Genomic DNA, 12,720 nt, shown 5'->3' on the forward strand with positions numbered 1-12,720 from the left:
ATGGACTGCCCATTGTGTCAGGTGACAGCCACAGCCTCACTAGTGATCATCATCTACACAGTACAGTAGGCCAAGGATAAGAAAGAAAAAGTAAAGGCTGAGAAGGAGGCTTCAGACTACTATGCTTCTTGCTGCACCATACTGGCAGGTGGAGATGTTTTCGAAGCTCCGGGGTGGTCATCCAGCTTCTTCCTTTAAACCTCAGTCTGTGAGCAGGGTGTGGACACCAGCTGCTAAGTGGCCAGCCTTTTGATAGAGGAGGGGATCATCTGGCCAAGCTGGAGACTCTATTTCTGGTTCTGCTGGTTCATGGACTGGCTACCGCACTGAAACTTTCAGGGATGACCTGCCAAGGTGAAGCATACCGAGGGGTCCTGGCCACGAGGGACAGATATGTGACAACCAAGAGCAGACCACTGCCGGCAGACAGCCAAATGCCAAACTCAAGCCCATTCATCTTTACACCCATCCATATGTGAAATTTAGTCAGTACCAATTTTAAATTTCAATTTAAATTCTGTTAAAAAAATTCTAAAGAAAAGGCCACACTGCTGGGCGTGGTGGCGCATGCCTGTAATCCCAGCACTCGAGAGGCTGAGGCAGGAGGATTGTTGTGAATTCAAGACCAGCCTGGGCTACAAAGTGAGCTCCAGGCCAGCCTGAACTGCACAGTGAGACCCTGTCTCAAAAAGACCAAAAAAAGAAAAACAGGAAAAGCCATGCTGTATATATCAGAAATCTTCTGTTTTTAACAGTCCCTTCTTCAAAAATTCATGCCAAGAGAAAAAGACCTTCAAAGTACACTTTTTCTCACTCAAAATTAAATTAACTAAAGACAGGGTTCTCTGGGCATGGTGGTGCACACCTGTAATCCCAGCACTCAGGAGGCTGAGGCAGGAGAATCACTGCGAGTTCAAGGCTCAAAAAGACAAAAAAAAAAAAAAAAGACAGGGCTCATGACTGATTAAAACAAGGTCTCACAAGAAGTATTTTATCTTACTTTAGAATTGGTCTTTTTTACTTTCGATTCTAAGTGGTTTCCATTAAGGACATAAAAATAAGATGGCTAATCCAGAACCCTTAAAGTTGGCAGAGGAGTACTGCCATTCATGCAGGTGGGAGGGAGGAAGAGAAAGTGCACCAGCCCAGCAGTCAGGACTTTGCGGTTTGGTAGCCAAGCTCCCCTCTGTTACATAATAGCTGGGTCTTAGCCAACTGTTTCTCAGGGTCATTGTTTCTCCTTCGTGAAGCACAGTAATGTATTCGTATCTTCTCTCTCTCCCCGTTTCCGTCCTACCTCCCGTCCCCTCTCTCTCTTCTCACAGGCAGTGAGCAAATGGGAAGTACCAGCTATGCACTTTGTGGCCTCTGCATTTTACAAAATGCCATGCAAATAGATTATTACATAATTGTTTATATTTGTTTAATCTTACAGACTCCTTCACCAATAAGATTATCTGGATAGTAATTATTTAAAACAATCTTTTGGAACAAAAACTAATTTCTTTATCCTTTAAAAAGAAAAACAAAACAATGAAATGACCTTAGTTTGTAATAATCTAGTTATAGTCACATCCGAGCCCTTCCTCTTGTTAGGTAACACTTTGGTTCTCTATTACAAAGTTCAAGTGTGACTCTGCAGGGAGCCTCAACTCACTAAGGGCAAAGGATGAACACAGAAATACAAGATTTCCAGGTGCTGCCCAGGGTTGTTTGCTTTGGAAGGCCGACGTCCGCAGCGCAGCCTCTGCAGACTAAGTTTCGACAGCGCGGGCCCAGAGACACAGCACACACCAGGCTGCTCTGCTGCCCAGTGTTGTATTTCAGGCCAGCTTAAGGGCCTTACAATTGAAAACAGTCTTGGTGGTAAAAGCAATTATTCCCCCAGCTGGCAATGAGAGCACAGTGGTGCAAGAGAGAACACCCAGGAAACTTCGCTCAGGTTCACTGCAGGTCTTGGGAGCCAGGGCCCCAGGAGCTGTGACTTCATGATCAGACTGGGGACTGGAATTGCAAACGGACCAGTTTAAAATGAAAGCACTGATTCAGCTATCCAGTTTGTGTATTTCCAGAGTGATACAATGTGCCCCAAGTGGTGGGTCCATTTAACAAAGATACAAGAGGCCTAAGTACTTCAGTTATACTTAAATCAGTACTTTTTCAACCAATTGATGAATACGTTAGCGCCACCACTCCCAAGTAAGTAATGTAATAAGGAAGAGGTGTCTTGAAGAGAGATCAGTTTGAAGAAGTTCACTGATCTTCCCAATTTCACCCCTTCTGTAACAGTGTTCTGAAGACCAGACATGGTGGTGCACGCCTGTAATCCCAGCACTCGGGAGGCTAACGCAGGAGGATCTTTGCAAGTTCGAGACTAGCGTGGGCTACAAAGTGAGCTCACAGCCAGCCTGAACCGCATAGAGACCCTGTCCCAGAAAGACAGAAAAAAAACTATTGTTCTGAGAAATGCAGAGCCATCTCTTTTTACGTGCTTACAACTGTACATGCATTGCCGAAAGTAATTCAATTACAGCTATCAGCATTTCTAGATGTTTTTCATCTATCATTAATACTCCACATTCTTCTAAGTCTTACTTCATTGTCCAGTATGGTGGCCACTAATCACATGGCTATTTAAATTCAAGTTAAAATTCAGTTCCTCGGTCACACTAGCCACACTTCAAGTGCTCAAAAGCTATATGCAGCTGACTAGTGTGAAATACAGGAGATGTGCATCCACCCGAATTGTAGTGAACACTCTCACAGGTGGAACGGGGGGAGATGAAAGTAGAAGACAGATTATTAAAGAGGGAATAAAAAAGGGAAGGGCAAAGGGAGGTAAAAGGGCTAGAAATGATCTAAGTATAATATATGCATGTATGGATACCAAAATGAAACCAATTACTCTATATGACTTGTGCTCGCTTCGGCAGCACATATACTCTATATAATACGCACCAGTTAAAAAACTGAATTGAAAATAAGTGAGAATAACCCCCCATACAAAATATATATGCAGCTGAAGATTCTGGAGTCTTTGTTCTGTTCATGGTGAATCTTTGAGGTAATTAATATAAGTTTTGTGCAAAACTAATCTGAGATGAAACTGTAAAGCCTGATTCAATATTTGTTGTTTGAAAAGTGACAGCTTCAGCCAGGGATGGTGGCACACGCCTGTAATCCCAGCGCTGAAGAAGCTGAGGCAGGAAGATCATTGCGAGCTCGAGACCAGACTGGGCTACAAAGTAAGCTCAAGACCAGCCTGAACTACGTAGAGACCCTGTCTCAAAAGACAAAAAAAACTAACCAAACAAAAAGTGATAGCTTCAAGCTTCATTCCTCTTCTTTTCCCAGTAGGGAAACTTCTGGATTATAAAAAATGCATGAGGTAGATCTATTTACAGGCATACACACACAAAGAAAACGTAAGGGACTGTAGGAACAGGCAACTGTTAGAGGAACGCTGAAGGGTAAGACTGAGGAGGTAGAAAATATTACTTATATAGGACTTCTAAATGACTTTAAATTTCCATGTCTATATAGCATGCGATATTTATATAAATATATTCTACAATATACTATGTAGATGCCATTGTAACTAGTATCACCTCAATAAAAATGATTAAACATCATTTTAAAAAGTTCTACTGGTTAACACTGACCTTTTTATGGGGGGGTGACATAGGGTCTCACTGTGTAGTTCAGGGTGGGCTTGAACTCACTATGGAGTCCAGGCTGGCCTTGAACTCAGTGATCCCCCTGCCTCAGCCTCCCAAGTGTTAGGATTACAGGCATGCACCATCATACCTGGTACAACACTGTCTTTGACCATCTCCACCAAATGATTATCTTGAGCTGAACAAAGACTCATTAGTTCTTGCACCAACTCACACGCCCCTCCGGACATGACTATACCAGATATCCTCCCTTACACCCAAAAGATGAGATGCTAATTCCAAGTATTCTAAGATAATACAATGTGCCCAGAGGAACTGTTTGCGAGAACTGCAAAACATCTACCTTTTGTGCTTGACAGGACTGAAAGTTCAACAGATCAAATTTCATTACAGTTCAGTGTAATCATGGAAAGTTCGATGACAAAGTCAGATGTATGGCACAACAAGAACAGAGAAAGTTTACTGATAGAATAAAAAAAAGAACTGAAAATAACCAGGGTAAGGAGAGCCAAGGAACAAGCTCAGGGAAGACCAGTTAAAATAGGGTACATTACACTGCAGAAATAACACTGTATTTACAGCACTGAATTGTAGCAGCTTAACACCAAAGGTTCCTATCTTGCTTATGCCATGTGTCTACACTGAGTTAGCAGGGATGTTCAGGGCAGTCACCCAGTATGATCATTTTGGGACACAGGGCAACAAAAATGGCCAGCATCTTGAATCCTGCTGATCCAAGGGCCAGAGAAAACCAGATCTGTGCCAAAAGGAGCCTTGAGGCTTTGACAGCTTCCTCCTGAAAGTGAGTTTCTCACAGCTCTTCAGTCAAAGCCAGTCTCCTGACCTCACTTCCCCAGGACAGGTGTCACCTGCCAGAATGGCCATTTCCAGGGGCAAAATATGAGGCTCTTAGCAGGAAACATCTAATCTCTAACACTGCTAAAACCAGCGTCTAGTAAGTTTAAATGTAACACTAAAGCACAAATGAATTCAAACACTACAAAAGAAATGCATAAAAAGAGATAGAAGTGATTATACCCAGAAAGGTTTCAGAAAGCATGAGTGTTGCTGAGTCGTCCTTCCCTCATCAGCAACAGCGTCCATTCCTGCCCTAAGCCCTCCGACTGCTTAAGGCTACACTGCTCTTTTCCTTCCCTTGCAGAAGATCATAAAATACCTGCCAAACAAAACGTCAAAACCTGACAAAACAAAGTTCATTATTATGAAATTCTAAAAGCTTTTGTTGGAAAAGTAACAAATGAAATGAAATCTTGCCAGGGATATAGCTCAGCAGCACAAGTGCCTGCCTGGCAAGTGCAAGGTCCAGAGTTCGATTCCCAGTACAAAAAAAAAAAAAGAAAATGCAGGGAAATGAAATCTTAACATAAGCAAAATTAATGAATAAAATTGTTGGAAAAGTAATGAAACAACTAAATTTTACAAATTTAAATGAGAAATCTGATTTAGGAGAAATTATCTTTAACAAATGTAAAATTTTTAAAAACCATATCCAAGTTTTTTAGAAACAAAAATATTAAAATAAGCAGATTTTTTAAGTTTTTGGAAAGCTCCAACATGAAGAATCCACTTTGTCAGAGTTGAAACATTTTATCACATAAAAAACTAGATCTGGCCAGCCACGGTGGTGCACACCTGTAATCTCAGCACTCCGGAGGCTGAGGCCAGAGGATCATTGTGAGCTCAAGGCCAGCCTGGGCTACAAAGTGAGTTCAAGGCCAGCCTGAACTACACAGCCTACCTCTAAAAGACAAAAAAAAAAAAAAAACAAAAACTAGATCTGGCCTCAAACTCACAGCGATTCTCCTGCCTCAGCCTCCCAAGTGCCGTGATTACAGGCTTGCACCACCACGCCTGGCACAAAATCAACTTTTCCAAGCATAAATTATGTATTAAATGGATAAAAGTACAAGTTCAATTGTTTTTCACTTAGCCATTTTTGGAGGGTGATGATGAGTCCATACTAAACAAAACTGATTTTCTGAAAATCAGAAAGTTTTGTCTTGCTTCTTTAGTCCTAAGAGGGCATGTTGCTTAAATGTAGTCATACCACGTCACTCTGGTATCCACAAATGAGTATATATAGGAATTTCTAAACACAGGGAGCTTTTTTTTTTTTGAGCTTTGATATTGTTAAATTATTTCATAAACTAATACCATCTCTTTTTTTTTTTTTTTTGGCTGGGAATTGAACTCAGGCCCTTGTGCTTGGCAGGCAGGCACTTGTGCCGCTGAGCTATATCCCTGGCCCATCTCTTACAGAAACGTTTTTCTTCAAGCAAGTTTTTAAGCACCGGGGACATAGCTCAGCGGCACAAGTGCCTGCCTGGCAAGTGCAAGGTCCTGAGTTTGATTCCCAGTACCAAAAAAAAACCAAGTAAGTTTTAAGTCTAGAAATTAATTATAGCTAGTAAAGCAATGAATGTTAAAAAAAAAAAAACAAACAAACAAAAAACAAACAAACAAAAAAAAAACAACTAGATCATGGCATGCCAAAATAATTTTTCAAAGTGATAGTGTAGCTTATCAAAATGTCTGGGCACATTTTATAGCTTTCAGCTGCAGAATGTACTAAACTCAAAACTAGATGTGATCTATCTTCTTTCAATCAGTCGGGGAAGAAACGGGCTAAAATTTTGCAACTGCTAAGACAGTGGGGTTTTGAAAATTACTATAAAAAGCCATACCCAAAGCAATAACATATTCTAGTTATCCAAAATATTTAGTTGATTAGCAATACATCAATAGTATTTAAATATCTATCAATGAAAGGTAACTTTATCAAGCCAGGTATGATGCCACAGGCCTGTAATATCAGAACTTGGGAGGCCGATATAGGAGGATTGCCATGAGCTGGAGACCAGCCTGAGTTACAGAGTTCAAGATCAGCCTAACTATAGAACAAAACCCTGTCTCAAAACAAAACAAAACAAAACAGCTAGGCGTGGTGGCACACACTTGTATCCCAGCACTTGGGAGGCTGAGGCAGGAGGGTCATTGGGAGTTGGCGACTAGCCTGGGTTACAAAGTGAGCTCAAGGCCAGCCTGAACTGCATGGTGAGACCCTGTCTCAAAAAGATTAAAAAACAAACAAACAACAACAAGAAAACAGATAACTGTATATAACAATGTTATGAATTTGTTAACTCATATCCCACTAGTTAAGAATTTTAGGAGCCAGGTGTGGTGGCGCACGCCTGTAATCCCAGCACTCAGGAAGCTGAGGCAGGAGGATCGTTGGGAGTTCGAGACCAGCCTGGGCTACAAAGTGAGCTCAAGGCCAGCCTGAACTGCATAACGAGACCTTGTCTCAAAAAGAAAAAAAAAAGGGGGGGTGGGTGTGTCCAAATGGAAGTCTGTTTGATTGTACAAAAAGATAAACAGTGGAGAACTCAATATAGGATTAAAGTACATATTCTTGTCTTTCATCCAGTTATCTTCATCCAATAATCATATGCTTCAAACACTAAATCAAGTCTTTAGATGTGGCTCTTAAGGTAACTGGCATAATTATTTTCTTCCTAGGAAGCTACGTAAACAGTATCAGTATTTAAAAGATAACTTGGGAAAACATGAGAATACAAACTAAGCCCAAGGAGTCAGAGGTCCTGTGGACTGGGGTCACGAGAGCCGTTCGGAAGTTGTAAACCAGGAGGACCTTGTGCAATATCTGGGGAGACCCCCTGGAAGCCATTCTTCCCCTGACAGTACAGGCTGTGGTGGAGCTCCAGAGAAGTCTGCAGCAGGATTCCTGCTGCCTGTGCTGACAGTTGAGGAGAGGACACTAACTGGTTGTGGGGTCCCAATGTGATGGGAGGCTGGAAAGAAAAAGCTACAAAGAATGGCTTTCACCCAGACGGCTCACTTGAAATGTTAGTAAGAACTGCCTCCTCAGTATTCTATAGCCATGACGAGGACACCAAGGAGAGAAAACAAAGAGACCGAGAAAAAGCAGCTGCTTTTGCTGCAGCACTAAGAGAAACAGACCCCAGGTCTGATTCCTGGGGCCCCAAGAAGAACTTGATGACTGCATTCATCTGCTACTGCTGTTAAAAGCCAGGCCACCTCAAGAGGAACTGCCCTAAGAGGCCTCAAGGGCCATGCCCTGAATGCAAAGGTGACCACTGGAGATTGGTCTGCCCTCTGAAGTGGAGGCCCCAGAGCTCAGACCCATCCTACCAGTTAGTCCAACAGGAATGAGAGGGCCCGGAGCATACTCTGCCTTCTCCCTCTGGCCAGTCTGTCATCTCCATAGAGGAGCTCTGGGTAATCATGACTATGGAGGAACAAGAAAACAGCCTGCTGCTAGACACAGGTGCAAGTCTCTCGGTCCTTCTTTTCAATCCTGGCTTCCTTCCAGCCATCACACCTCAGTGACAAGAGTCACTGGTGAGGAGGTAATATGCTATTTTTGACAACCCTTAGGCTGTAACTACTTGTTAGATCCTTCTTGCATATCTGTCTTCCTGAGAAACCACTTTGAAGATACCACCATGTATTACAGCAGCCATTGATATTTTCCTACTAATCTATCCATAACTCTGTAATGTTTGCATTGTTCCTATCCTATTTCATAAATGGATGCATGTTTATTATTGTGTGCTTCCTACAACCATTGAGAATAGTTAATGATTATTCAATAGGTCACTCATGTATAGCTCTATTCATTTTCTTTAGAAGCCACTTTGAAGACACCAAATTATTGTATAACTACTGATAATCTCCTACGTCTCTTGTCTGTAACTCATTATTATTTGTCTATTTGTTTTCCTAAGAAACTATCTTGTAGATAACAATATGTAAAACAATAACCATTATTAATTTCCTACCACTTTGTCTGTAATTTGGTAAGCCCCTCCTATTATTGTTATCCTTCTTTTACTCTTTAAAATAAAAAATAAAATAAAATAAAAGATAACTTGTTACAAAAAATGTATTGCTATAGACTTCTGCTTTTTGCATCAACACCAACAGTTTTGTTCAAGACTTAATATTTTTAAGGCACCTGGGACCTCCAAGAAGAAATAAAGTAGGTGGCCATTCCTTTGCTTATTTGCTTGTTTATAGACTGCTCCTGCTTTCTGCTGGTGGACACTGCGGAGGAAGCACTGTTAAGTCTTTCTTCCGACTGCCGTCTAAGTCAGAGTCTCCTAAGGAGCACGAGCAGCTGCAAAAGCTCTTCGTCAGAGGGCTGAGCTTTGAGACCACCAATGAGAGCCTGGGAAGCCATTCTGAGCAATGGGGAACCCTCACAGACTGCGTGGTAATGAGAGATCCGAACACCAAGCATTCCAGGGGCTTTGCATTTGTCACTTACGCCACTGTGGAGGAGGTGGATGCAGTCATGAATGCAAGGCCACACAAAATGGATGGAAGAGTAGTGGAACCAAACAGAGCTGTCTCAACAGAAGATTCTCAAAGACTAGGTGCCCACTTAATGGTGAAGAAGATCTTTGTTGGTGGCATTAAAGAAGATACTGGAGAACATCACCTACGAGATTATTTTGAACAGTATGGAAAAATCGACGTGATTGAAATCATGACTGACCAAGGTAGTGGAGAGAGGAGGGGCTTTGCTTCTGTACCTCTGATGACCATGATTCTGTGGATAAGCCTGTCATTCAGAAATACCACACTGTGAACAGCCACAGTTGTGGAGTGAGAAAAGCCCTGTGGAAGCAGGAGACAGCAAGTGCTTCATCTAGCCAAAGAGGTCAAAGTGGTTCTGGAAATTTTGGTGGTGGTCGTGGAGGTGGTTTTGGTGGCAATCACAGTTTTGGTCACGGAGGAAAACTTCAGCGGTGGAGGTGGCTTTGATGGCAGCCAAGGTGGAGGTGGATATGGTGGTAGCAGGGATGGCTACAATGAATTTGGTAATGATGGAAGTAATTATGAAGGTGGCGGAAGCTACAATGAATCTGACAATTACAACAATCAATCTTCAAATTTTGGACCCATGAAGGGAGGAAACTTTGGAGGCAGAAGCTCTGGGTCCTACAATGGTGGAAGCCAATACTTTATCAAACCACGAAATCAAGGTGGCTACAGTGGTTCCAGCAGCAGCAGTAGCTATGGCAGTGGCAGAACGTTTTAAACGCTTCCAGGAAACAAAGCTCAGCAGGAGAGAAGAGCCAGAGAAGTGACAGGGAAGCCTACAGGTTAACAATAGATTTGTGAACTCAGCCAAGCACAGTGGTGGCACGGCCTTGCTGCCACAAAGAAGACATGTTTTAGACAATACTCATGTATATGGGCAAAAAACTCGAGGACTGTATTTGTGACTAACTGTATAACAGGTTACTTTAGTTTCTGCTCTGCGGAAAGTGTAAAGCATTCCAACAAAGGGCTTTAATGTAGACTTTTGCACCCATGCTGTTGATTGCTAAATGTAATAGTCTGATCATGACACTGAATAAACGTGTCCTTTTTTAGACTGCTCCTGCTTCCTAGGAACACACCGGAAAATGTCATCTTCTAACAGCAACATTTCCCCTAAGGCCCAAGTTACAAGCAAGACACAGATCACTTCAGGTCCTTGGATCTTGCATTTCTGAAGGCAGAAAAAGTAAACAGAAGTTGTAACTTTTTTTTTTGTTTTTTGAGACAGGGTCTCACTATGTAATTCAGATCACCAATGCTAGATGCTTTCAAGAACTACTGAGGAACTGTTTCCAGCAATGACCAGGTTCAGAGGGTGCTGGCTCCCTTGCAAATTTCCTTGAAACCTTGATCTGCAGAACAGACTTAACCTTGACCAATAACGTGATCTTTCACCATCTTTGCAGAGCTAGCACAAAAGGACCAAACACAGATGAAGACATCCTAGTGTAAGTGCAGACCCTGGTGCCAGCAGCAAAGAATGACGAGATGTGGGCAGAAACCTTGTGATCACACATGACAGCTGAACATACCACCTCTTTGTGCAGTAACTTTCCTCCAAGTCCTCAGGAGGCCGCTCTAGAGCCCCATCCCATGCACAAGCCTCAGGAAAGCTTCATGCGGATGAGATAGCTTGCCCCTTCATAATTCTATTCCACACTGAACAGGAGAGCCCAAGACAGAGCTGGTAACACAGACTGAGGGCGACTCAAACTGAAAAGGGTTGCATCTTGTCTTTTTGTGATTTCTATCCTGAACTGAGCAAAAGAACGCTTGGCAGACTGGCAACCCAAACACACATGGCATGGTTCAGAAAAACATAAAAATGGAAGACAAACAGTTAACTACATGTACATAAAACCTAAAAATTAGCTTCCAAAAGACTTATGTTAAATATAAAGCTGGTTGCTGGGCATGTGGGCACACATCTGTAATCCCAGCACTTGGGAGGCTGAGGCAAGAGGATTGCAATAAGTTTGATGCCAGCCTGGGCTACACAGTGAGTTCAAGTCTGAGCTACATAGCAAGAGCCTGTCTCAAAAATATGTATCTATAGATATACATACATATATATACATATATACACACAGATATAGACACATGCAATTGGTTATACCTTTCTTATACATTCTAGTCACGTTCTTCATGTGAAATATTTGATTTTAGCCAGGCGTGGTGGCACACACCTGTAATCCCAGCACTCGGGAAGCTGAGGCAGGAGGACTGTTCCAAGTTTGAGGCCAGCCGGGGCTACAAAGTGAGCTTTAGGCCAGCCTGAACTGCATAGCAAGACCCTGTCTCAAAAAGACAAAAGACAAAAGACAAAAAAAAAAAAAAAAGAAATATTTGATTTTGAGGTTAGTAGTATTTTACTTAAGTGAAAATGAAATTCAACAACCCTAAGAAGGAAGAAATTACTATTCCTTAAAATATTTAATAAATTAAGATAATCTTTTCAAAATAGATCTTTCAGGTATAACTTAACTACCAGTTACTACAAGAGTAATTTTAAACTACATTTATGTTACAGAGCTTTAAACTTTTATGTTTCAACTGTCTGTTGATCTTTGACAATGTCCAACATCTTTGTAATTCATCCAAACTGTTGCCCCTATAAATCTCTCACTTTGTCCTCTCAGTTTAATATTTCCAACTATTCACAGGGTATTTCCACTTGAACTTAAGCCAGCCAGGGCCCCATTTGTACACAAGTGTCCATACACATATACACATTAACAATTAACTATTACCCTTCCTACACACCATTCTGCCATTCTTTCCTTCCCTGAGAGAACCTTATACCTTTTTTTTTTGGTGCTGGGAATCAAACACAGGGCCTTGCGCTTGCCAGGCAGGTGCCAGAAAGCTACATCCCCCCCCTTATGCCAATTAACTTCACTCTTCTATGAAAAACTGCTCAAGTCTCTGGACATTAAAGAAATGTAAATTAAAACAACACTGAGATTCCATCTTACTCTAGAAAGAATGGCTGTTATCAAGACGTCAAGTAACAAATGCTGGTGAGGCTACAGAGAAAAAGGAACCCTTCTACCTTGGTGGGAATGTAAAGTAGTACAACCAGAAATCAGTATGGAGAAGAAATCTCAGTAGGGAGACTCCACGAAAAAACTAAAAGTAGAAATTCCATTTGACCCAGCATTTCCCACTCCAAGTAACTTCTCAAAAGAATTAAAGACATTATATGGCTCAGAGAAGCTAAACCTTGGAAGTGGCTCATGTGTCTACTAATAGAAGAATGGATAAAGAAGGTGAGATATTTATACACCAGGAAGTATTACTCTGCCATAAAGGATAAATTTCAGTTCTTTGTAGGAAAACATGTACTTTGAGATCAAAATGTTAGGTGAAGTAAATGTGACACATGGGCTTAAATATTTATAATTTCTTTTCTAAGAGAAACCCAAAGTATATATAAAAAGCAAAATGAAAAACATGTAATAGGAAACAGGGAGACAGATATTTTGCAAGGGGAAAGGGACTAAGAAATGGAGGGAGGAGAGGGGAGGACAAGTAAAAAGGGTTAAGATGTGTTAAGCACATGTACAACTCCTCACAATGAATGTAATCATTATGTAAGGTGAAGGTATTAATAAAAATTTTACAAATTAATCTCACTCTTCTGTGA

General features: G+C 41.5%; 1 protein-coding gene across 1 annotated transcript; it reads left to right on the plus strand.

Annotated features, from left to right (window-relative positions):
- On the plus strand, positions 1-10,125 carry LOC102008652 (heterogeneous nuclear ribonucleoprotein A1-like). Its single transcript, XM_013506747.1, is given in 4 exon segments — positions 1-65; positions 8,763-9,268; positions 9,271-9,485; positions 9,487-10,125. Coding segments are annotated over 4 exon segments (1,089 nt in total). The 3' UTR covers positions 9,790-10,125.
- Positions 10,126-12,720: the final 2,595 nt, after the last annotated feature.

Source organism: Chinchilla lanigera, unplaced genomic scaffold (assembly GCF_000276665.1).
Source record: "Chinchilla lanigera isolate Chin_1 unplaced genomic scaffold, ChiLan1.0 scaffold00113, whole genome shotgun sequence".
NCBI lineage: Eukaryota > Metazoa > Chordata > Mammalia > Rodentia > Chinchillidae > Chinchilla > Chinchilla lanigera.